General features: G+C 39.6%; 2 protein-coding genes across 7 annotated transcripts; one reads left to right on the forward strand and one right to left on the reverse strand.

The window, feature by feature from the left end:
* Positions 1-568: 568 nt before the first annotated feature.
* On the forward strand, positions 569-8787 carry LOC143341989 (serine/threonine-protein phosphatase PP1-beta catalytic subunit). 3 transcript variants are annotated; one of them, XR_013079712.1, is made up of 7 exons: positions 569-700; positions 1174-1245; positions 3836-4323; positions 5806-5904; positions 6032-6271; positions 6350-6512; positions 6967-8787. XR_013079712.1 is itself a non-coding variant. In XM_076765449.1 (6 exons), exons 1-6 carry the CDS (start codon positions 649-651, stop codon positions 6455-6457), a joined length of 1059 nt encoding a protein of 352 aa, XP_076621564.1. In that variant the 5' UTR covers positions 570-648; the 3' UTR covers positions 6458-8787. The 3 variants fall into 3 exon arrangements, 2 of the variants coding, with proteins under 2 accessions (XP_076621564.1, XP_076621565.1); XM_076765449.1 differs by having other exon boundaries at positions 570-700; positions 6350-8787; XM_076765450.1 differs by lacking the exon at positions 1174-1245 and having other exon boundaries at positions 586-700; positions 6350-8787.
* A 325-nt stretch (positions 8788-9112) lies between these two features.
* Mf (myofilin) lies at positions 9113-23034 on the reverse strand. 4 transcript variants are annotated; one of them, XM_076765451.1, is made up of 8 exons: positions 22857-23034; positions 18179-18315; positions 17574-17727; positions 17188-17276; positions 11952-12095; positions 10961-11215; positions 10060-10150; positions 9113-9215 (listed from the first exon to the last, which is right to left on the reverse strand). In XM_076765451.1, exons 2-7 carry the CDS (start codon positions 18276-18278, stop codon positions 10068-10070), a joined length of 825 nt encoding a protein of 274 aa, XP_076621566.1. In that variant the 5' UTR covers positions 18279-18315; positions 22857-23034; the 3' UTR covers positions 9113-9215; positions 10060-10067. The 4 variants fall into 4 exon arrangements, with proteins under 4 accessions (XP_076621566.1, XP_076621568.1, XP_076621569.1 ...); XM_076765453.1 differs by lacking the exon at positions 22857-23034 and adding an exon at positions 22630-22821; XM_076765454.1 differs by lacking the exon at positions 22857-23034 and adding an exon at positions 22626-22821.
* Positions 23035-24875: the final 1841 nt, after the last annotated feature.

Raw genomic sequence — 24875 nt, forward strand, 5'->3', positions numbered from 1 at the left:
TAACAATATTATCGATATACAATACGTTTTCACGGTGTATAAATTGTAACACTTATTTATTTATTATCATCAAAAGGAAATAAACTTTACATTATACAAAACCGTATTTCTATTTACATAAGGAAGGCAAACGATATATGGTAAAATTGCTTTCGATTATTTCGATTAATTCAGAGTGTGTACATAAAACATTAAATGGTTATCTTCCAAGTGAGATTTATTAAATATGAGAATAGAAATAGAAATACAGTTTTATTTGAATCGATTTATTTCTAACTTGACAATGGAAATAAAGCTAAGGTAAAATATGCATTAGAAGTGGGTAAAATATGGAATAAAAACATTTGGTAAACCGTTAACTTGAAAAATCTGTTTTATGTTTTACAGTTAGATGCCAAGGAACGAGTTAACGAATGAGAAATAACGAATCAGAGCATGAGTTTTGTAAATACTTGAATTTAAATTATTTTTTTTCCCAGCTTTGGTTTGTCATAATCTTTCTTATATTTATATAGGACCGGCAGTCGATAACAGCGCACATATACATGCATTTACAAGATGTATATATATGCATACATAGTAAATGCGTATACAAACGTCTCTCATCTAACTACAAACATCGGGTCAGTCAGTCAGTGGCAAGAAAAAATGGCGGATGTCGAGTTGAACGTCGACAACCTGATAGAAAGATTGTTGGAAGGTACGTGATAAAAAGAGAGCCTCGATGAAAAGAAAGTGTGTAATTGTTTACGGGAATCGTGTCTTCGATTTGGTGTACGGTTAATCGGAAGTTTTTCCAAAGTATTCTGCGAAAATTGCTCGATACGAAGTCGCGCCGCGTACATCGAGCATATACGTTTCGTTTTAGCCAATGGAAGGAATTAAGTCGTGCGCGATCTACTTTACGACGTTTAATGTCTGTGTTTTTTAATAAATCTGCAAAACGGTTTTTCTTGATTTTCCTTGCTCACTGGAAGTTTGTTTTTCTCGTGAATTGTAGATTAAAAAAAAAGAAAAAAAAATATCGATCTCTCAGTGTTGCAGTCGTAATTCGTACATACCAGTTGTCCACGGATTTATCCCCTACTTTTCTTTATTTTCTCACAAGGCAAAACTATTTCTTTTTGTTTGTTCTCTTTCTCATGCTACGTGTCGGAACTCTGCGCGGTAAAGTATACCACACGCAGAAAGACCAGGTTCAGAAGAAACCCAAGCTAAAAGATATTTTCTCGTCGGATTTTGTCGGTACGCAACAAGGAAACCATCCCACGTAGTTTTCTTTACGTTTTTTAGTTGCGTCTTTTCCTGCCTCAACGTCGTGAGTGATCGCTCGCTATCGTTTGCTTATGATATACAATATACAATGAAGTAGAAGTTAGTTATAGCGTTGTGGCACCTGCAACATCAGACTTCACCCAAGATACCATCTTTGTTCTAACTTGATTTTGTCATCGTACCGCTAATGTTTCCCTTAGCTTTTCTGGTTTTATTGCACCTCGATCATATTTTTCACAGTTTTATACAAGTTCTCTGTATTAAGATTACAAATTCTGCATCTACAGTATAAACAGTGAAAGTTAGATGTCCAAGAAAGCGTTTGGTATCTGTGTTTGTAAAGCAACAACTATTCAAATAACATGTTATATTTATGCAAGGGATATAACTCTTAATGATTCAGTTTGCACGGAATATATCGCTTGAATGCAAATTTGTTTAATTGCATGCCCCGTACGATATTTGTCAGTGTTGATTTATGAGTTAGCTTCTTTTTACAAGAACACTGTGGCATATGCTTCTTTATCACCTGTTATTAATAAATGAGCCATCTTTTACGAGAATTAGATAATATTCTCTTTCAAGATCTCATAGCACAACTTGAATGTACCTCGTTGGTTTTAATGTGTCTAACCTAAAGTATGTACTTGTATATCCATTCAATTAATAAATGTACATTACAACACTGACTTTATCTAACGTATTTGTTAGCAATGCCTTGTTTGTCTTGCAAGTATTACAAATAAACACAAAGCATTCGCTATCTTTACGCAGACAGACTTAATTAATACGTACAAGTCATTGTTCGATTAGACATTTCGTTAAAAATACATTATAATTAGAACGAAGATGTTAAACGCTTGATGAAGCCATAAATTTTTTCTAACGAAACGAATTGATCGTTTCTGCATGCGTTGCAGAATCGTCGTTTACGTGTTTTCGCGGATCTTGGCGTGAATGTTTCCTGCAAAAGACGTATTTGTACGCAAATTGATAAGATTATTGAAATAAATCGTGTAACGTATCGCGAGTAGAGAGACCGGTCCAAACTATCGCGCGTCCGATCAAATATAACCACGACGATAATTACGGAGTTTCTTTTTTCCGTATCGTTCGCCCTATTTCCATAAATAACCGTAATATTTATAGAAATCGTTTCGGACGTTTTGGTGTTTACGAATTTTGTATCTTTGTTTCCATTAATCATGGAGCTTTGATACTCGTTGATGTGACCTTGCCGATATGCAGTTTTCCAATAACCATCATCGGCCCAGTTTAACCGCACTGTGAATTCCTTCATAGCTATAAATAATCCAGTGACACTAGTACAAGGTTCTGGAGAGTTATCTGCACGCGAAATTGTTTCGTTTCTTATTTGGTGGCTACGGGTTCCATTTTACTAGTCATATTCTCTTAAGCCTGTTTTCAGAATACCACGATCAGGTGATTACATAAAACTGGGCTCTAAGCTTTTGTTTTCGAGTGTATTCCGTAGGTTTATGTTCGTACGGCGTATTATTCGAACTCATATAGCCGCTTAATCCCTTTGAAGCATTATAACTACAGTGTGCGACAAGCTTTCGTATTCCCGATTATTGCATCAAGAGAAAACCTATATTACGTAGCTAGGATGTTTTTTTTTTTTATTATCGAATCGCCTGTCTTATTCGTTTTTTCCCGCGAGAATAATTTTTCAGAAAGGAAAAAATACGCGTTGTCTAGCATTTATTTTCGAACGTTTTCTAAACAAATCCTTCTTCCAACTATTGGGAACGTGTACGAGTCGACGACATGTGATACTAGGTCGATGCACATGAAACGTCGCTTCTTTTTTGTCGAATCCATAAACACGTAACCGTTTTTAATACATATATCGTGCATATTTCGTTGAATCTTGGATTTCTATAAAGTTATAAAACATATAGACACGATGGAAACCGTTGACTTTGAATAGAAAATAGAAGACGAATTTAGCGATAAGATTATTTTTGCAAATCTGCACCGGTCCGTACGTGTAGATTCTCTGCCTCTGAAAGCCGCGACAAATATTATTTATATCCTGCGCGGCGATCGTCAATCAAGTATCATCTAGCTTACGTTATTATATCACAAAGCTTAGATTTCAAGAGAACGACACTTCATATGCACCAACCTATCGTATAAGTAATGAATCTCGTCGCTCGAGATGAAAATGTCAAGTCCGAGCAAACGATTTCAGGTGCGTTCGAGGTCGTTTCGTCAATCGTGAATCATATCAGAGACCGTTTTCGCTTTTCGGTGGCCTTGAACGGCGAAAATCGTTTGCTCCGACCGACAACCCCTAACATATCAGATAGTATTACATGCAACGAGAACCCAAACAGGAGGACACGACAATTCGTGGAATCCGAGTAATCGTATTACCCTTGCTCCCTTGAAACGGTTCTCGGCAGTCAGACACCTTCATATGCTCCAGCGTAGAATTATGCTCGATGTACCTGTGAAACAAATCTACCAAAGCCCCGCGTTCGTCGCGGCGCCGGATGAAATGTATTTAAACGTGGACATTTTTATGGTGCAGTCAGAGGAAGCCGGCCAGGGAAGACCGTGTTAATGTCAGAGGGCGAGGTGCGCGGCCTTTGCCTCAAGTCACGGGAGATTTTCCTTCAGCAGCCGATCCTTTTGGAATTGGAAGCGCCACTTAAGATCTGCGGCGATATTCACGGACAATACACCGACTTGTTACGATTGTTCGAATACGGCGGTTTCCCACCAGAGGCGAACTATCTGTTTCTCGGAGACTACGTCGATCGGGGCAAACAGTCGTTGGAGACGATATGCTTGCTGCTAGCATATAAGATCAAATACCCGGAAAATTTCTTCTTGTTGCGCGGGAATCACGAGTGCGCAAGCATAAACAGGATATACGGGTTCTACGACGAGTGCAAGAGACGATACAACATCAAATTATGGAAAACGTTCACGGATTGTTTTAATTGTTTGCCGATCGCCGCGATCGTTGACGAAAAAATATTCTGTTGCCACGGTGGACTCAGTCCGGATCTGCAGGTGATACAATATGTTATTATAATTTACCGAGTATCGTTCTTGAAAGCTTTTAGAATAAAAATTTCGATAATTGTACATAGCAGAAATAAATATAGAATATTATATTTAAAAAGCCGACGGTCGCCTTCGTTTCTCGAAATACATACAGGGTGTTCGGCCACCCCTGGGAAAAATTTTAATAGAGGATTCTAGAGGCCAAAATAAGACGAAAATCAAGAATACCAATTTCTTGATGGAGGCTTCGTTAAAAAGTTATTAACAATTAAATTCAAAAATTTCAAATCGTTCTGGAAAAATTATTTTTAGTTGCAGGGGTCAATTGCAAGCATTTTTGGTCAATAGACATACCCCCGAAATCCTACTCTGTTTCGAGAAAAAAATTCCTTAAAGAAATTATAATGTCTGACCATATCATTGATATGTTTCACTGAATTTTCATGCGAATCTTTAAAACGTCATAACTTCTCGACAGATTGGACGATTTTAATGTTTAAAAAAGCAAACTACGCGTATTTTAGTGGAGAATATGTAGCAATTATAAAAATATTGAAAAAGTTGCTCCTTGACCCCGTAAAGTTAGAAAAACCCCATAAAAATTTTCAAACAGCCATAACTCCTACAATAGTGAATATATTTCATTGAAACTTTTTTCTGAAGTAGAGTCCATAGCGACCTACAAAAAAGTATTAGACAACTTTTCTGAAGGGCGTCAAACAAAATTACTAAAAATCTAAACCGAATTTTTAAGAAAAGTCGACAGGGTGTAACGATCTCTAGTATATTCATATTTAAAATTCCTATTTTTTTTAGTGTTATATTTTTAGAATATATTAAAGAGACAGTATAAATCATTTTTATAAGTATACGATATAGAAAATAAAGTTTATATTAATTTTAAGATGTTATAATGAATTAAATGAGTTACTATTATGAATAATAGAAACAAAGTGTTTATTAATAATGATAGCCATGTACATAGAATGTTTTTTATACAATGTTTTTAATTATTTTCTTAGAAGCCATTACAAAAAGTAGAGTCTTGTTATTCTTGTTCCAAGGAAAGGCCAGCTATTAGTATAGTGTAGCTTCATAAAGAGTTCCAGCAAGCATTAATGAAAGAAATTTAAAAACAGACACAACCTCGAATTATTGATTTTCTATTTATACTTTAAGAAGGAAGAGAGTAAAAGTTCAGGCTGTGTTTATCTTTAACGAAGAATTAATAGCTTTATGGATAGAAATATTGATTTTGTATTATTCCGATTTTTTTATGTCTAAAGGAGGGATTCATTTTTGCCTTTGTTAGAAATCCTTAATGAAAAGCTCTTCTCTCTAATGAGAATAATAATGAAAAATTATACTATAGCATAATTCTATAAATTCTCAAGGTATATACATATGTCCAAGAAGTAAACATACTGTAGATATTTAAAGATAAATAATATTTACAATAAAGTGTTTGAATCTTTAATGTTTTCATAGAACATGGAACAAATCAGAAGAATTATGCGCCCGACTGATGTACCTGATACTGGCCTTCTGTGTGACTTATTATGGTCAGATCCGGATAAGGAGGTTCAGGTAGGAAATTTTATTATCGTACCGCATTATGAGATCGTTTATTAGTCGATTCAGTGCAAGTTTTTATAGTTTTTTCGTATAGTATCGAATAGAAGACCGTACCATGGGTTTGTTCTTTATGTTGTAGGGATGGGGAGAGAATGATAGAGGTGTTTCGTTCACGTTCGGTCCGGACGTAGTATCCAAGTTCTTAAATCGTCACGATATGGATTTAATATGTAGAGCGCATCAGGTTGTCGAAGATGGTTACGAATTTTTCGCGAAACGCCAATTGGTTACTTTGTTTTCTGCGCCGAATTATTGCGGAGAATTTGACAACGCCGGTGGAATGATGAGCGTCGATGAGACCCTAATGTGCAGTTTTCAGGTAGAATTTCCGATTTTACTGTATATTGCGTGGGTATTAAATGTTAATTCACCCCTATTTCTCATTGAACGGGCACAGATATTGAAACCATCGGAGAAGAAAGCAAAGTATCAGTTTGTAGCAGTGAATACAGGGCAGGGCACAAGACCATCTACACCACAGAGGAATCCAGTGAAAAAGAAATGACAGCCTCGCGTTCAGTTTTTAACATCGACGCCGTTAGTGGATGCTCTTGTGTTAGGTAAACTGATTTGGCATTTAAGGAAACTTATCATTAATTTCAATAAATGGAACCTAATATTAAACATAACATTAAGGAAATTTAAACTAATAGACAAGAAAATTTATATTAACGAGTAATGTTAAGAGCATAATGTTGTAAAATACGCTCTACCACTACCAGCAGTTACACCGGGAAATGAATAAGAAAACAATGGGTGAGATATTATAGTGCTGTTTGATCGTCAGAAATTATTTGTGATCGTCAAAGACTTTAAAACGCAGTTTTAACTTTATTTTTTGCGTATGATTTTAATGTAGATATTTTAGTATATAATTATGTTGACTGATTAGTAATTAAAAAAAATTAATCGTATATTCGTAGAACCTACCCGAGTGTGCTTGCTACGGAACGTTTTAAAAACAGCTCTGAAATTTACCAATACTTTTCTTGAGTATTAATTTTCGTGTTTCAGCATGAAGACGTCAAGGGAAGTGTGTTAGATTACCTCTTCCTTGATTACATTTTAATAAGATAAGTAATATAATAATTACAAGTGACACTTTTTTCATTAATTCGATCAAGGATCATTTCTGTATTTTCTGGGAATTATTTACCCGCACCTTCCAGATGCAGGTGATCCTTTACGCCATTTGCGATTTAAAGGAAATTTCGAGAATCTCGTTTGACTATTTATTGCTTCCATGTTAAATGTTCAGTGTAATTATTAGACTTGCTGATTATTCCTAATATTCCTCTTACTATTATTGTCATCGCTTTGCAGCTAATTTAATTATTATCGTTTAACAAAACGCGCTGCGTCATGTACATAGATATTCTTTCATTTCGATCCATAACTTTTCTTCTTTGTTATGTCGTGCCTATGCAGATTTAAAATATCTTAGTTCACAGTATTCTAAAAATATTGACAGCACGTTCCAAGGTTTGTTGTAGAAATGTTAGAGTGTTTATTCTCCGAGGAGAAAAATGGTGGAGAGAAACAGAGAACCAGTATTTTTAAGGTGATGTCTCTATGCGGATAATTATGCCTTTATTCGAATGATATATGCACGCGTAAAAGCGAGATTAACAGAAATGAAAATTCTCTAAGATGCAAAATATACTTATTAAGGGATTGTTTCTAAGAGGAAGAATCTCAGTCGCTGAAAGATTTTAATTTTCCGGTAAAGATACGCGGTAAGATAAATAAGACTCGGATGATTGTCATTTCTGAGAACTTAATATTTCACTTTCAGATGTTTTGTCGTTTCGCTTCTCTGGATATAGTTTGATTTTTATTTTACGTTCGATTTGGGCAAAGCCATATGCAGCATTTAGTTGTTCGTGATATTTGCTTGAATAGTGTAGCTGTTACGTATTTTATATATTTTCTTCGTGCTACGCGAGACACGTGCATTTCTTTAAAGTATTTCCAAAGCAAACCGTACATTTCCAGTCGTTAAATATTACGTATTTTTTCTCGATGAGTTGTCCAATATAAAAGGAGTGCATAATTGAAAATTACGTGTATAGAAAGTATTAGAGACGATTAAAATACCAACATGTATAGAGAATAAGTATTTAAAAAGATTTATCAAGAGCGTATATATGGAACGATACACTATTTAAGAAGAAAAAATAAAATTATATTAGATGGAGTTATAATGCCAGAATACACTTTGTTCCGGGAATGAGAAAGCATCAACAGTCGCGTATTATCTGAAAGTGAAATAATCTACTTCGATGCATCGTTAGGCGATAAAGTGATTGGCGAGAATTTGTTTATAAATGTTTGTAATTTATGTTTACTAAAAACATTATTTAAGCGGCGAAGACGAATCATTTTCTTTCTATTTGGGAAACTTTTATCGATTTATTATACAATGATTATTAGATACTGTTAATATATTCGACGTGGTTATGATCATTTCAAATATTTATACCCTTTTTAGCAACTTTGAACGAACTTTGAAATGTCACGTTTTAGCCGAGTTGAACGGCCATCTTCCCCTCCACGTTCCAGCTTGTCATTCCTCCCCGCGATATAAGTTTAATTGTAAAAGAAGCGGTTGTGATCCCTCGATATACGTTTTGCCCGAAACTCAGAAATTATATACACACACAGATATATTTGTAAAAGGCTGAACGGTCGTGATTCGATGATGTTTCATGGAATAGTAAATAAATATGAAGTACTAGAATTAACGAATCTCGAATCTCGGCGGCGCACGCCTATGCAATGACATCCTAAAGATGTAAAACTTTCAGATAATAAACATGCATATTGTTGTACAAACCTGTTCTCTCGGCTGGTGTTTAAATCCCAGATATCACGTCGTTGTTCCGAATGGACAATAATGTGTGAGAGAATGAGTGAGATAAGATGCATGATGCGCGTGTCGTTAGGTCGAAGAAAGGAACATCGTCTAGTAAAATTTGGGCAGTGTTTATTTTATTCGTAGACAGAACGAACGTATAGTACAATAAACCATGGTGTCGAGAATTGTTAATAAATAAAACTCCGTGGACGACGGTACGCACTGTGAGAAACAAAAGACAGAGAGTCAGACAATAGGTGTCGAACGGTTGTTTGGGATACGATGCGAATACTCTTTCATATCTTTTTTTTTCTTTCTTTTTTCGTGGTTTTATTTGGCTTTTTTCATCGCTTCTTTTCGTATCACGCGTTCCATGCGGGGCGACACAGTCATCAGTAGGCGTGAGCTGTAAAAAGACCGATCGATGGATCAGGCACAAAAATCATTCCAATCGACGAGATTAACAATAAGATGCAATAACGATTAGAATACGTTTGGGCTGGGTTGGGCTGGGCTGGGCTAGGGGGAGAGAATGAGAAAATCTTTACAATGGAAAATGAATGATCGACACTGATCGTGTTGTGTCGGTCGATGATGTCTCGAGTAACATCTAAAGCTCGTGTTAAGTTCGAACACAGTCTGCAAACACAAACTATTGACGAAGCAGAGCTCTTGCGAGAAGTGGGTGGATGGGACTTATTAAAATTTAGGGAGTATCTGTTTACAGGGAACAATTCGACTTTTTCGTCGATATGTACACGTGTATATACATATTAGTCAAGTAAAAATGTACATAGAGGAGTATATATCGAGTAAACAGACCTATTAGAGGGGACGTTGCGAATACAGGCACGTAAGTCACGTAGAAAATACAGACAGTTGTGCGACGCTGTTTTAAAACACAATTCTTTTTTTGTTTTTTTAATTTGATGATAGAATGTATTTCGTATCGTAACGAATATATGTGATTTATGATTGTACGATGACACGATTAGGGTCGACGTTGTTCTTGTTCGTTCAAACAGTCCACGTAACACGGGCTGTGCTCAAACCGAGATACTTTTTCTCTTATTAATTTGTTACGTTTAGCTGCGTGTTAATTATATGTATAAGTAAATCTTCGTCGTAGCCAGAAATATGTACAGCGACGACGTCACCGTCCGTTTCGATTAATATTTATTCACTTTATTAACGAGTAAAGGGTGAGGGGGACAAAAACACTTGGCCACATTTTTAATTTTATCGCTCACTTTGTTTCTTAATATGTGGTACGTTTATTGTACCACGGGCTGGTAAAGTGAAATCGTGGAACTGGCTTCGAATAATAGTAGTATAACGATCCTGAAATGTAACAGACATATTCGTGTTCTATATCATTTACTTTCGATGGTGAATTTTCGTTTATCTTTTTTTGTTTTTTGAAACGGTAAAGAAATTTCCAACGCAAACACCGGTTGATCGACTTAGCGGATGGCTTCGTATCAACGCGAAGCCCGTTCGAGACGAAATCCTTGGCTCGACGATCGAGTCTGGCACGAGTCGTCTCGAATTTTACGGATCGTTCGAAAGAACAATATCTGCGCGCGAGCCAGCCAGTAAACAAACGATTTAAATAATGCCAAATCGTAATTTTTTCGGTGTTACGTAACGAAAAATATGCGGCCGCGAACAAATTTCGAGCGAAGGATATCTCAAAATAATCGTAAAATTTGTGAGTAACGAATTGTTCTGCGACATCGATCGCGCGTTTCATATTTTTAGCGTAAAATAATACAAAACTTTTTCTCCGATGGAATAGTTAAAAAGAAACCTCTCGCGTTCGTTCGGACTCTGAATTTGTTCTTTTTCTAATCGTAACTTTCGAAAACTTTGGTGAAGTTTATGTGCAATTTATCGTTATATTTTTTAGTTGGTCTCTGTGTCACGAAAAAAATCTGAAAAGATTTTCTAATCGCCTGTTTTTCACCTTATATATTTTTTTGTTTTCTGATCAACAGCTTCGCTCTTCATTTGATAAAACGATGCAGAGTGCGATTACTTTTCGATAAACCGATTGGAAGGTTCCGAGTGCAGCAAGGATGCAATTTTACCGGACGAAGAGCGACGATGTTTAGTTGAAACGTCAGTAATAATAGAAAAAAGTTTACGTACCGAAAGGCCTGATTGGATGTCGGCTCCATAGGTAGCAACGCTTTACAGGACTGAGGTAACTGTCCCTCAGATAGAACGGAGTGGATCTTTGAGCATAGCTCGGGATATAAGGAGCGTAGCTCGGGTACCACCATGGGTCTCTGGTAAAAGCACTGACCGGCGCCATTGGTGATGGTTCAAGAAGGTCGAACAAGGGCTTCTTTCGTAGCAACGTAGAGAAAGACGGTAAGAAATCGTTATCGAATAACAAGTTACCTGAAATTAAACAGTATCGTCAATAATAAATTACCAAAACCTCCACGCGTTTAATCCTTTGCGCTCCAAGAACTTTCCACAAAAATTTATCAGTGCTTGTAATTTCATTTGTCTATCTTGTTTATTTTGCGATACCATCGATGGAGCGCAGAGGGTTAATTTTCCCATAAAATCCCATTTTTTCTTGAATTGTCATTTGCAGTAACAATTGTCATCGAAATTATATTCATTGTTAGGACATTTATAGGATATCGCGTTACCGAAAGCTTCAACGCAAGGAGCCAAGTATCTTGCATGGAAATAGATACTTTGCATTTAATTTAATAATAGAGAGATAACTCTGACATTTATAGTCCGCCTGATTTCATCAATGAGGGGAACTTCCTTTATAAAGCCGGAATTACGATAATGCGTTTCACAAAGATTTCTAATTAAGACTGTTGGACAACTTCCCCTAGGTTCACAGATCACTGCTAGAAACTCTCAACGCTAAGTACTCTAATTGAATTCTTCTAATCTTGGAATCTAATCGCGATTCGATTTAGCAGAAAAATGGTTTAGCATGAAAACGGAATAAAAGTTTCGAGCAAACACCGTTCACTTTTTAACTGTTCTTTTAAACGAGAAAAGTTATCGGTCGAATAATTATCGTTGTATCGGAACCGATTAGAAGTTGAAACATTTTTGTAGGATGTCTGTCGAGAAACGAAACACCACAACGGGGACGGATACTCACCGTGGATGTCGAACAGTCGTTTCGTACTGAGCGGAGGGCTTATATGCCGAGACAGCAAAGGCGTTTTGCTCGGATACAGTTTGTCGATGTCTGCCAAGCGGTTCAGATGATCGGTCCAAGCTTTCTCAGGGTCGAATGGTCTCGCTGTATCGTGATATTTATGGCAATGAAACAAAAATTCATGGCAACGAAACAAGCATCCCCACCGATTAAGACTCCCGAACCTTGCGAACCCGACGCGAATTAACGTTGCTTAAAATAATTAGAGGATCTCACGTTTCGGAAGTTCCAACACATTGTGTAACTGACTTTTAGAAACGATATACCACCGCCGCGCAATGTCTAGATCATCGTGCGTGGTTCGTTGTTCTCGGTGTCTATTTTCTGTATTGTTGGGAAACGCGATCCTCCATTATTCGATCATAAATATTCGCTGTTCGCCAGAGTTCGTGCAGGGATGCGTTAGATACATATATGCAACGTCGAGAAGTATGAAATAATCTCTCGACGTTGCAGTTTTAAACAGCGGAACTTGTTTTCAAACGTTCCTCTATAAATCGAAAGATTCAACCGTCGATTTATCGACGAACGTTTGAAAACACGTTCTTGCGATCTCGATCCGAAGTACAAGCATTCGTTCTTTATAGAATTCTTCGAGCGAAAGAAGGACGCAGAAATTTTGTAAAGACCCGCGACTAAGAAAATCTTTCTCCAATAAGAAAGTATAATTGATCGACGATTGCGTCCTTCCTTTGGCGTCGCAGAGGATCCATATTGATCGCTAGGGTTCGATCTGATGCGCTACAAAAAACTAACAAGTCCACATAACAACATGTCACTAAACTATGGATTTCTCTCGTCCATTTGTTTTATGTTTTTTTTTTTCTCGATTAATCATTCTGTATACCATGATCTACAATCTACGAACGATCACGACACCCGGTATGAAAAACCGTGCGTACCATCGGTTTCGTTTCTTCGCCGTGTGGCCTGAATGTGCCGAATTAGATATTCTGTGCTCTATTTTCTCTGGTTTAGTGTTTTAGCTTGAAGCGCCTAGTTTACGAAAAACAAAAGTTTTTCGTGTTAGCGTGTGCGTTTAATTTCTCGAGGATTCGCAAACCTGATCTAAGTATCGGGAATATGTAATTGGCAACCTTTTATCGGTACAACGTGTGTTTCAGATATCTCGAGCCCCATTCTTAGATCAGCCCACAGTTTCATGCAACATTTATGGAAAGCTTTGACAAAAAGAAAATGAAAATAAATGCATAATCAGACACAGATACGGGTGTAACGGGTTAATCGGATCGCAAAGTGTTAGGGTGCAAAAGGGTTCTGTCCCTGTTTCGTGTAGTTGTCAGCCGTGCGTGTTCTTCCTACTTCAGAAAGAAAAATAAAACAGACTTGGCCTTTGAAAGCTTAGCGTGTTCGCGGAATTCTTTCCTTCGGGGGCAAAAGAAAAATGTCGACGCTCTCACCAAAATAACAAAAAAAAAAAAAAAAGAAGAAAGAAAAAAAATAAAGAAAAGTAACACGACGTCACGTGTAATTGTGGAGAAAAAGCATACTGACCTGAGTGGACCAAAAAATACTGCTTCAAAAAATGGTCCTCCCCCGACGGAGAGGCGAAGGAAAAAAGCTGCGACTTGGTTCAAAATTTCCGAAAAACTGCTCGACAATTTACTCGACTTTTTAGCCACAACCGCCCAAACATTATTTCTGTTAATAATCAAAAAAGCTCGTGGCTACGAATTAATGAAACTATAATCGTCGTTGTCGTCCGAGTGTCGATCCATCTTGCAAGTTCCGTTCGGCTAGTAGTTTTCTGTGACCGTTCGTAATGTGTTTCCCTACGCCATTGTGCTTTGTTTATCGCCCTATTAATTAGTATCGACAGGTTTTGTTTAAGGGTATGATTATACAGGATGCCCCATAACAGAAACGAATAATTAATTAATTTAAAAAAAAAACATACAAATCGGTACGACGCGTTTTAGGGCAACCTGTATAATTGGATTACTTAAGCTAGTAGGGTTGAGGGTGAAGAGGGGGTGGTTTGGGTTTAAAAAAGAGTACATGCCATCTCCTGAAAAAGATAGAAATTTCTGGAACCGGTTGTAATTAATTGCACTGTCTGTCGTTTGTTAGTAGAAAGAATGCTCGATACTCGTGCACAGTATTATAAAAATTAGAGAGCGTGTATTAATGTAGGAGCTATCGATTCTTCTGTATCGTTCTCGCGTCTCCCGCGACAATTATCTTTTACTTACGAACATCGTAACTTTCTGTCTTGCGAGAAATCGTGGAACAAAAGGAGACGAGCAACGACGGCGAACGGGAAAAATCGATAGCGATAAAAATTAGAACGCGGAAGCGTCGAGAGAAAATTTCCAGCTTTTTCAAGTTTGGCGGCCATTGATGAGCTTTGATTTATTTCTTTCTTTGGGCTTCACGAATTACCGTCTCCCATTACTTGTCTCTCTTACTACAGACTTCGTTCTCTTCGACTTTGAATAATCTTTCGCCATACGTTCACGTTTCGTGTCAGGCGATCCTTTTCTATTCATGAAATCTTTCAAAAACCTTTCGTCCCATTCTGGCGATCGTCTTTCGATGCATATCGAAGTGCCTATTTACTTGGGATCAAACTGCGACCTCCACCTCGGCTGCAAGAGTTAATTTTCCAAACAATTTTCGCAGTATCGGGGAAAAATCGTAAGTGAACACACGCTCCCCCTCCAAAAAAACGTAAAATTAGGCTCGCTGGCGAAACGTTACGAAAAATATTGCGATCGCGGGGAAAAACGCCCGTCGAAAAATCACAAAAAGTCTTGGGGAAACGATTGTACAAAAAGTTTCACGATCACATGGAACAAAAATTGGTAAGATCCTCAAAAAACTCAAAGTCTTCACCAACACGGTCTTGTTTCTCGTTGCCATGTAAACTTTATTAAAAAATTTTATGTATACAGTATACAGCAGCTTTCTTGTGCTTGTGAAACCACATCGTAGTTTATCCGTTGTGATTGGCCACTGTTTCTAGATGGCTTCGATCGCTATTCCTTCGTTTTGGTTCTTCGAACCTTGGAAAATCGGTATTTTCTCGACGATCGTCAGAAAACGGTGTGCGTGCGTATCTGCTTGACTTTTTTAACGAGGGGAATTAGTCATGTGCCAAGGATAATTGTTAGTTTGTTAAGACGTATGTTGCGAACGATATCAATGCCTACTGTATATTTATTAGACCCGAATCATTGTGATATTGTTGTTAACATTCGGTGTAGCAATTGTCAGAAGTTAGTTTACAATGTAATAATTCGAGCTTCGTCCATTTAATATTGGACGTCTATTATAATTTGAGAATAATTTAATAATATGGAAATCTATGATGAAAACTCATTGAGAGTATAATCACGGAATAGTTAATTGGTCGAGCGTTACATGGGGGTTGGCTGAAGGGACGATAACGGTTAGTAATCCTTTCTTCGTAAGCAATGACGAAGTCGTACGCGCGTGGTAAGCACGTTTCGCTCGTTTGTCTGCCAGTGTCGTATAATTTGTTGTCGCCTAAGGTCGCTCAAATCGACGATGCGATTGAGTAAAAGCCACTTGTCGGGTCTAGTGCCTGGAAAGAACATTTAGAATCAGTTCTGCCCGCTTCTCCCCAAAGAAGAGGGGCAGCTTAGAGATTTCTGTTGACGACGGTGCATTTTCCGACGTAAACCACGCACAGGACGACACGGACGTAAAGAACACGCGCGAGAGTGATCTGTGTGGTTGGTGAACGGTGATCGATGATCCACGATGCTTGGAACCGTTTCGTCCGTCGTCTGATTCGTCGCCATTTCCATCCGTCGACGCGTCCACCGATCTTACTCTTGATTTTGTTAATCGCATTAATTTGTTTGTTAATTCGTTGCTAGTCGTTCTAGTGCATCTAACTATTGCTAGTTTCGTTCCTTTTCACTTTCGAGTCGTTCAAAGTCCTCGGAATACAGAGACAGCAGGCCTTCCTTTGCAGTTTACGTTTGCCGATATTATTAGAACGGATTATAGTTGACGTTTTTAAAGAAACCGACAAAAAAAGAATTGGAAATACTAGTTTTGCGAGCGAAAAATACGTCGGTTAAACGGTCAATCGGTTACTCGTTGCAAGTTTGTAATCGAAAGTTTAATTATTTATTTAAAAGTGAAAATTACGATAATCGGTGGATGTGCAGGCGTCGCTCCAATTGTTCGCGTTATCAGTGTCGTCGAATTCGGTCTTTGGAAGGTGGAAGAGCGATTTGTGTTCTTTTAATGGAGGACGCAATAGACAGATAAACGGGTTCGTCCGTTCGCAAAGTAAGTCGCGAAGCAGACAAATCTTAGACATATTTAAACATATTATATATTTTGTATGTAGATGCATGTTCTTATATAGCGACATATACGTATAATAACTTAGATACAAAGATGTGTAGAGTAATAATTAGTGGTACACATATGGTATGGTATGAAGGTAGATTATTTATAATATGATTTCGAGTTTACTAAACATGGTCTGATTAAGTGCATACGCGTTTCACACACGTCGGAGGGGATGACACATAACAATAGAATCCCGGTTTCTGTTTAACTTTTTATTATTATTTTCCTTCGTTTTTAGTTACGATCGAGTGCAGGCAAAGGTGGAGGGTTTTAGGGTACGAGACGATCCTCCGAATGGCGTTTCTGGCTTCTGAGAAAGGCCTCGGAGGGTCAGTTGCGAAAGCGGGACATCGACACCTCCGACATAGCTGCTGTCTTTTGCCTTTCCTTATATAGTTTTTAATCTTTTTATATCATAGTTTATACTCTTTTAAAATTTCTTGTTCTCTTTCAACCAGAAGCCAAAAGCACCTGGTCACATTCAACAAAGAACATAATTAACCTAGGAAAAACCCCGAGAACGAGCGGTTATATAGTATAATCGTTTTGGATTAACAGTTACACAGTGACGATTGGTGATTTCGTTCCGTTTCTCATGCATTTCGTTCTTTCTCTTTGGTTTCGTTCTCACTCAGCCGTTAGCGGTAAGAATCTATCGTTCGTCTTTCTAGATGTATGCGTTACATTACGTCAAGCATCAAACTTTTCGTTTCGTTTCGCGCTTTCGATTTTTTTGCTCTCTTTTTTTATATTTTATTTTATTTTTATCTCAGACGTCGTTCACTCTCTTTGGGACTTTTGCTCAGAGTTCTTTAGTACGTACCGGGAGTGAAGCGTTCTACAGGTTTGTATTGATGGGGGTAGATCTGCCTCGGTGAGTAACCGTAGATCTCACGGTGGACGGGCAGGTACCTTACAAAAAAAAAGTAATAGTTAACGACCAATTAAGACGTGGAAAACCCTAAAACTTTTCTTTTGCCGATAAACATCACTATTATTTTGGTTTTTCCATTATGAGAATTACTCGAGGACCGATCTTTATGTCTTTATATTGTATACCCAATTCTAGTGCACCATAAATTAAACCTGGAAACGTTTCAAAGGGCTATATTTTCTAACCGGATTTTTTTTTTCAGGGTTGGACTTGAAAAACGTATGCAAGACCCATGATAGTGGATGAAGAAGTTGGTAGCGATCACGTTTACATACCTGTATCCAGGAACGTTGATGCGATCGGCTGCGTGAAGGGGATTTTCAAAGATAGATTTTCCAAAAGGCCACGAGGAGGACAGTTCAGGGTAATCCGAGCGGAAAATGCTGCGAGGCCTGTGCGTGTGTTCAGGAGCTCTCATGTCGTCGGTACCTGTTATATCGCAAACAAATCATTTGTTTACTAATTATGGAACATATTCTACAATATAATAATACCGGTAAGTAATTCTAAACTAAAGATAACTCTACAGTAGGGAGCAGAAATACTCTGGTCCTCAAGGTTAAGATCTAGTGGACTCGGGGTCAAGTTTACTCGCCGATGCCAATAGATCTGCGCTGTAGTATAGTATACCCATTTCGTTATTGCGTTCAGGGCCGTGGTCAGGCACTTTGAACAAGAATGGAACACGTCCATTCCATTCCCGATGAATATACAATCGCTGACAGGTATAATAAATAAACAAATCACAAATATTGGTGCAAAGTTGGATAGAAAAAGAGATCTCTACTAGATATACATATAATTAACTTGTGGTTTATTTTCAGTGACACTTGATGCCACGGTCCTGATTGCATTAACTTACAAGTGGAGAATAGAATACCTTTTAAGGCTCGGACATAACTCTGCCAGAATTTGGCTTTCCTTGTGATGGGCTCGTTGCGCCCGATCATGTCGAGGTTGCTTCTAAAGCGCGCGTCCATTTTACCGCTCTACTGAACTGTTAACCACACTCGTTCGCTGTAACAAACAAAATCAGGCTACTTTAAACACCCTCGAACGAGACTCGTATCATTTTCGCGAACAGAAGTTTGTTTCAATTTCACCGAACGCGACACGATTTGATACTTTCGAGAAGGAAGATCGTTGATGGAACCGCTCTCTCTCTCTTCCATTAGTATCGATATTAATTTATTAAAGCTGTTAGAGAGCATGAGGTCGTTAGGGGAAACAGGAAGGTTGCCAACTGTGACGGAGAGTTACAAGTATCAGGGCGGGCAATTACGATTTTAAAAAATGGTATACTTGCTCCGAACCCAAAGACAACAGGAGTGCGATGGCACCGCGAATTGGACAGTTTTAGAGTATGTAACGTTAGGAGACTGTCAACCGGCTAAAAATATAAGAATTATCGACGATTATCTGCAAAGGCGTTTGCTACTAGCATCGCGTTCTCTTCTAAATATAGCGCGTGCATTTTTCACGGTCGATTTCTTCATCGTTCGTACCGAAAACGATTTTAGAATTGTGTGCGTTTACCTCATCCGAGAGAAACGGTTCTGTTCGTTCCGTATTTAATAATAAACGATAGTAAGTTTAGTCGGATATCAATGAGGCAGTCGATTGAATGAGACGCGAAAGTCTGAATTTGGTTCCTGCGTTGGAAAATTACTATCGTTCCGTTTTCGAATACCGAATAGTATTACGGGTATTACGATTGGCCGCGGCATTCCCCGGATCAGCCAATCGAGGACTGCGACACAAACAGGAGCATCGCCTTTTCTTTTTGTTGACGCAACGGCGCCGCTAATTTTAGCAAACGCGCGCACTTCATACTCGGCCTGGATCATCCGAACGCTTTCGCACGTATTCCTATTTCATTCTCGGCAAGAGCGATCGAAGGTCATCCGAATAAATTTGGAACGCGTAATAGAAATTAATCGACTCTTTTTTAAAATATGTATTTCCAGCGAACGCGTCCATTTCCGGGTATCGAGCCGCCCCTAGTAACTTCTAGCCGCTATACAGTACTCTACAGACTTTAGTCGTTCTTTGGTGGATTTAAGTAAAATAGCTTAAAAATTCATTCGATTAGTTGCCAGAAATGTCGCGAAACGAATGTGAAACAAATCTGAATGGGTTGATTGCAGAGTAACTAGCCGATATAATCAAAACGAGACCGTTTAAACGAATAGCGTTGGCGCAAGCGCAAGATAGCGACGAGAAAAAGGGAAAATAAGAAAGCTCGGTGGTCGCGAACGATGCTGCGTGACGTAAGAGTCCCGGATTCGCGGTCGCTAAATTTAGGCTGCCCGGGCCCCGGTCCGTTTTTAGTCGGAAACAGGTGGACATCCAACCAGCATACCCGACGGGTCTCCGTCTGACTTTGACCGATTTTCACCAACTCCCATCGGAATGGGCTCCTTTATGCTTGCCGCGCACCGTCTTCGCGACAATGACCCATTAAACGGTCGCGCTGTCTGCCTCCGATTAATGGGATTCTCTATTTTAAAAATATCGTTGATAGTTTGGAGATATTTGATTGGGTGGATTTAAATGGGTCACCCTGTCAATCCCCCAAACGGAGGCGCGTGTGTAATCTAGATGGTCTCTAAAAATAAGCGCGGCGCGGTCAAGCAAATCATCTGGGGCGTAGGTCCAAAAACTGAAATACCCCCCGACCGGCATAGCTTTTCATAGGCGCATAGTTTTCTGCGCGTTCCACTTGGATGCGTCATACATGGTGTTCGATTAAATGCCAGTCGGTGCAAAAGAATCAAATATCCGAGACGTTCGCCAGACCTAACCAGAGAAACACGTGGCTCGCCTCGATGACAGGTGATAGCGATAGGTGCTCGCTCGTCCACCTGTCGTTTCGTTTTTCAATGCCAACTCTAATTCCTGAGAGGTATTCGTTCGCGAGACATACGTACAGTCTATTTGAATCTGAAACACTTTGCGTATACGGAAAGTAAAAAGAACGTATGGTCCAAAAGAGTGACAATTACGAGGACCAAGGTTACGGAGACGTTTTCATTAAGATTGACTTCATATGTGAGAATAGCAGCGTGTCGTTTACCGGGAAGCATGCTCAATAACGATAGTCGTGTTGGGAAATACCGGCTCGTGTCGAATACTTGACAGCGAACGGACGAATTCCCCGAGTGTATGGTTGTTGAAGTTTTATAGCAGCCGCGCGTCTCGCGTGACTCGTTAAAGGGTTGCACGAGACCCGACACCACCTCAGAAACGAGCAAACTTTCGCGTATTGGCCTACACAGCGCCCCGGAAACTTTAACCATCGGCCGAGAAGACAACGAACACGACGCGTTGTGGTGAAACGCGAGGAAACGGTGTTACCGGAATATACCGTCTGCCTAGTTGCATCGAAAGTTTACTCTCGTACGGCTCGAGTACGGTCGAGGCTCTTGGGAAATCAATAGCAATCCGCTGATAAAGTTATCGAACTTTCTTCGATTTAATCCTACGTTGTTCTTTCAAACACTGTATGCGCTTGTATGCCCTTGACCGGAAACGAGACAAACCTTGCACGTTATTGCATAGTTCGGGCCATGTGTTTCACACGATCGAATCTACTTCGTTCTAGAGATTAGCATTGATAAAGCATGCGTGGGAGGAAGTGGATGTAGTTCCATAACAAGGTCATATAGACCATCGTCGATCCGTTCAAGAGCAGAGTCTATTTTATATTTGTTTCGTGTGTATACCTCGTCAGAATAATAGTCCATAGCACGTTGAAACATTCAACGGAATGACCCGAATGTAAAAAGCGTAATGATCGTTAAATAGATAAAAATGTTGCGTAGATCCGTCGAAAGGCGCAAAGTAGACGTTGGTTATAATTGTTTTGGTTCGGAATCAAAGTTCCGCTTGGCCCAAGAAAGTAGCCTTTTCGCGACGTTATATTTAGCTGGATGTAGCCGAAAGTAGTGACGCCTTAATTCGGTCAGACGCGCAGTTTAGCTTGTCAAGCGGTGCGAGGCGCCTCTTGGCACTTGTGACGTACTCTATGATATTAAGAGAATGAGCAATCTGGAGCGTGTCTCTCTAGGTACTTGTAATTTTATACGCGTTGGCTGCCTGAAATGAAAAGAAGGACCGTCGCGGCTTCGTTTGCCTTACTACTTAAATTTCTAAAGTTGCCACGATACGTGTATTTGATTTTGATAGACCGAGGAAGAAAAGATCGAATGTTCCTTACGTAAAACCGATTTAATCGTTGTTGCAAATAGATGACGGGTGAAAAGTAGTTCACGCGAGATGGCGCTAACGATTGGCGAAAAGGTGTTTGGCGATTTAGCCGTAGAAAGGGAGCGGCTATAAGAGACACAACGGACTTGGCGGCACTCGTGGTCCCAGGACTATTTTTACCCGCCGATATAAGTACTCCGCGGCACGTTACATAACAGCCAAACAAATCGCTGCCAATTATTATAAACAATCCGGCCGGTTTTGATTGGCAACGAACTCGACCGTGTCCAGCTTTCGAGCAGCTCGGTGCCACGCGGCGGCAATCCTCGTCTGCCTTGAATTGGTATGCGAGCAGAGCGAAACCGAGACGCGGGACGCGCCAACTATTGCGAGCGCGCCTCCACGAAATTAGAACCACGGATTCGGGACGATATTACGCTAGACGATGATAAATCGATCTCGATCACGCCCGACAACCGGTCACTTCACACTCGTCGGATCAAGTTCGTGTATTTCAGCCTTTACTTTTTAACCAATCTTAAAAGTTGCGTTTGCCGGATAAAAAATTTCGTCACACAACGGTGGGAAGCAGGATCGGGGAAGGGTAGTTGTTAGAATGGTGGGTAAAAAAACAGCAAACACGGAGACAACGACGATCGTGTTTCGATTGCGTTGGTAACGCGTATGTTTCGAGTTTTCCAACAGCGCAACATTGAAATTTCGATCGTTTTCGTCTCGTGGAACAAGAACGAACGCCGGGCAGGCTCACACTGCAATTAGTTAATCGTCGAGCGGTTAGTAGCATCAATTAGTTTCTAAAAATACTCGCAAATGGTGTAGGCGAGCGAGACGAAAGGCATCCGGGCTGGTGTCTCGGTGAACGAAAACAGCTCAGTCTGTCTAGGTTAATGGAGGAGGTAATTCCTAGCGAGTATACGCAAAGGACAAGCAGAGCGATATAGAACCACGTCCAGTTAGGCGTTCTCCTCTTTCGTTCGGTTCACTGTCGCACAAACGGAGAGCGGTATAATGCGAACGTGACGATGGATCCCCTCGATCTTCCCTCTCGCGAAAAAAGACCGTCCCTTGGAGTCTTCGACCTTGAGTGTCGCACTCACGTACGTCGCCTAACGTCCGGTCCCAATACCGTTATCCCTCTCCGGGTATCTACGGTTTCTCGATCTCTCTCTGTCGTTCGTGGGTGGCACAGGAGTCGCCAATCGGTTTCAGAGAGACTTACGTTTCGACGAGCAAAGTAACAGATAGAGAAAAAAAAATAGGAAAAAAGAAAAATATATGCGATAAACTCGAGCTTTGACCGGTGGTCGATGGAAATTAGCTCTTTTTACCTAAGTATTTCGGACGACCGTTCGGTTCGGAGATTGGACCTTAGACTGGGCGGCTGCCGCCAAAAGTGTGGACTAGTATACCGGACGTCGGTACGGTGGCGCCGACCAGCGGCGAGTTTCCGCGATTAGCCACGCGACATTTATGGCACAACCCCCGCCAAAGGAACGCGATTGGTCGGAACCTTCCTCTTTCCCTGACTACGTTTTGCGTCCGCTTCTTTCCAACTCGGCGATATCATCACGATCGCTACTTTGCACGCCCACGCATCCCTCTTTCTTCCGTTACTTTTTTCATCGATTCGTAATCCCGCGGAATTTCGCCCCAAATCACGATCGTTCCGCGCTCTGATCTTGAACATCGGAGTCAAGGACGTCGAGAGACGCTTTGATCCCTTAAAATTTAGGGTGCTTCCAAAACGTACGTTTCTTTAACTTAGTTCGGGGCCAACCATAGTTTTTAAATCATAAGTAATACGTCCGACCGAACGTCTGATCATCGAACGGTTTAATCTACTGCGGGGAACCAGTATTCCACTTAAGCGCCAATTTACATCCATGTAGGAATTAACTGAAAATCACAAGCGAGAATGCAAATACTTATAATTACGTTACTGATCTTGTCAACGATTATTATTCTTAGATTCGCGATATAATTAGCCGTAAATAAATTAACATTGTATCTAGCGATCATGAGACATTGATTCGATCGTAAACAAGCTAGTAAACAATCTAAATATTTGATCGTGAATCAGTTTCTAATTAAACGGTAGTCATTATTACTATGATCTTATTTCACACACGTGAAACCATAATTATAGCATGCCCTTATCGGGAGAAAGACATTCGCTGAATTTAGAAGTCTAGTTGTCTTTATACACTGGATGAATCATTAACGAGGCGTCATTCCGAGAATCGCAACCGGAATTGAATTGGAAAATATAGTGCGCGACGCAGTACAGGAAGTCTTACTAATATTGGCAAGCTGCTCTCCCTCGATTAATCAGCGTTCTTTAAACAAACCTCGACAGAGGACGTTTTTCAATTTCCCGCTGGACATGTAAAATCATTTATTCTATTTTTAAGCGTCTCTCGAGTCGCTGTCCAACGGATTTCGAGACATTGCTTTCCTCCTCGTTTCCGTAACTATCGCTTGTTAAAAGAAAAAAGAAAAATAATAGCACGTTCGTTTAAATTGGAGCGATTTTGACGTTTCGAAAACTGCCGGAAGTCGAATGCTTTTCCCTCCATCGTCGCGAAGCTCGTGTCTTAACCGCGAGCCATACCTAAATGGTGACGACCATCAAGCCAAATTGACATTGGCAGTATCCGATGTTCCGGTCCTTGAGGAGAGGCCTTCTCCAAGGCTGTGAGCATGTATATTTGTCGCGAAAATGTCATTGCTCGTGCAGGCCTGCACGAAATATAATGTTTACGTCCGAATTAAATTTTTACGTCTACAGAGTGTCTGTCTTGTACCGGCAATTATTAATTGGCGAAGCTTACTGCAAACCGTACAGTTTATTTTATATCGAAGAATCTCCATTTTGAACTTTGCTTTCTCATCAACGTTGATGCAGTGAACGAGGATCTCGTGCAATAATCGAGGTACTACCGCTGTATAATAATAATAATGAACGCTTTATTTGCTTTCTACTATAAAATTGATCGCGCGTTGAATATTTTTTCAGAGAACGATTAATCTTTTACGGTACAATTTCCTCTCTTTCTCCCACCAAAGAAGATAAATAGTCGGTGCGGTTAAAAACCTAAAACGATTACGTAAACGTAGCTCTAACGATTTTGGATAAAAGTTTAAACTCGTCCGACATTAATGATGGCGGAGCATTGCTGATTTATCGGACCGTTCAGGATTTGAAGCTGACTAATGGATTTACGTTCAACGCCGGTGTAAATACATCTGTTTCAATACGCCGCGGTGACGTTGGGTGATCTTTAAATCGTACGTCACTGGACACAAATACGCGACGCCATGATTGATACGACGACGCCATCGAGATA

Source organism: Colletes latitarsis, chromosome 5, assembly GCF_051014445.1.
Source record: "Colletes latitarsis isolate SP2378_abdomen chromosome 5, iyColLati1, whole genome shotgun sequence".
Lineage (NCBI taxonomy): Eukaryota > Metazoa > Arthropoda > Insecta > Hymenoptera > Colletidae > Colletes > Colletes latitarsis.

What these genes read in the sequence shown, in the direction of transcription:
- LOC143341989 (XM_076765449.1), top strand. Translation starts at nt 649, where the DNA reads ATGGCGGATGTCGAGTTGAACGTCGACAACCTGATAGAAAGATTGTTG. An exon ending in ATCCGGATAAGGAGGTTCAG is followed by an intron (nt 5,905 to 6,031) that starts GTAGGAAATTTT and finishes TTTATGTTGTAG; the next exon opens with GGATGGGGAGAGAATGATAG. An exon ending in CCCTAATGTGCAGTTTTCAG is followed by an intron (nt 6,272 to 6,349) that starts GTAGAATTTCCG and finishes GAACGGGCACAG; the next exon opens with ATATTGAAACCATCGGAGAA.
- Mf (XM_076765451.1), bottom strand. Translation starts at nt 18,278, where the DNA reads ATGGACGCGCGCTTTAGAAGCAACCTCGACATGATCGGGCGCAACGAG. An exon ending in TTATGTCCGAGCCTTAAAAG is followed by an intron (nt 17,728 to 18,178) that starts GTATTCTATTCT and finishes GCGATATAACAG; the next exon opens with GTACCGACGACATGAGAGCT. An exon ending in TGTAGAACGCTTCACTCCCG is followed by an intron (nt 12,096 to 17,187) that starts GTACGTACTAAA and finishes ATCACGATACAG; the next exon opens with CGAGACCATTCGACCCTGAG.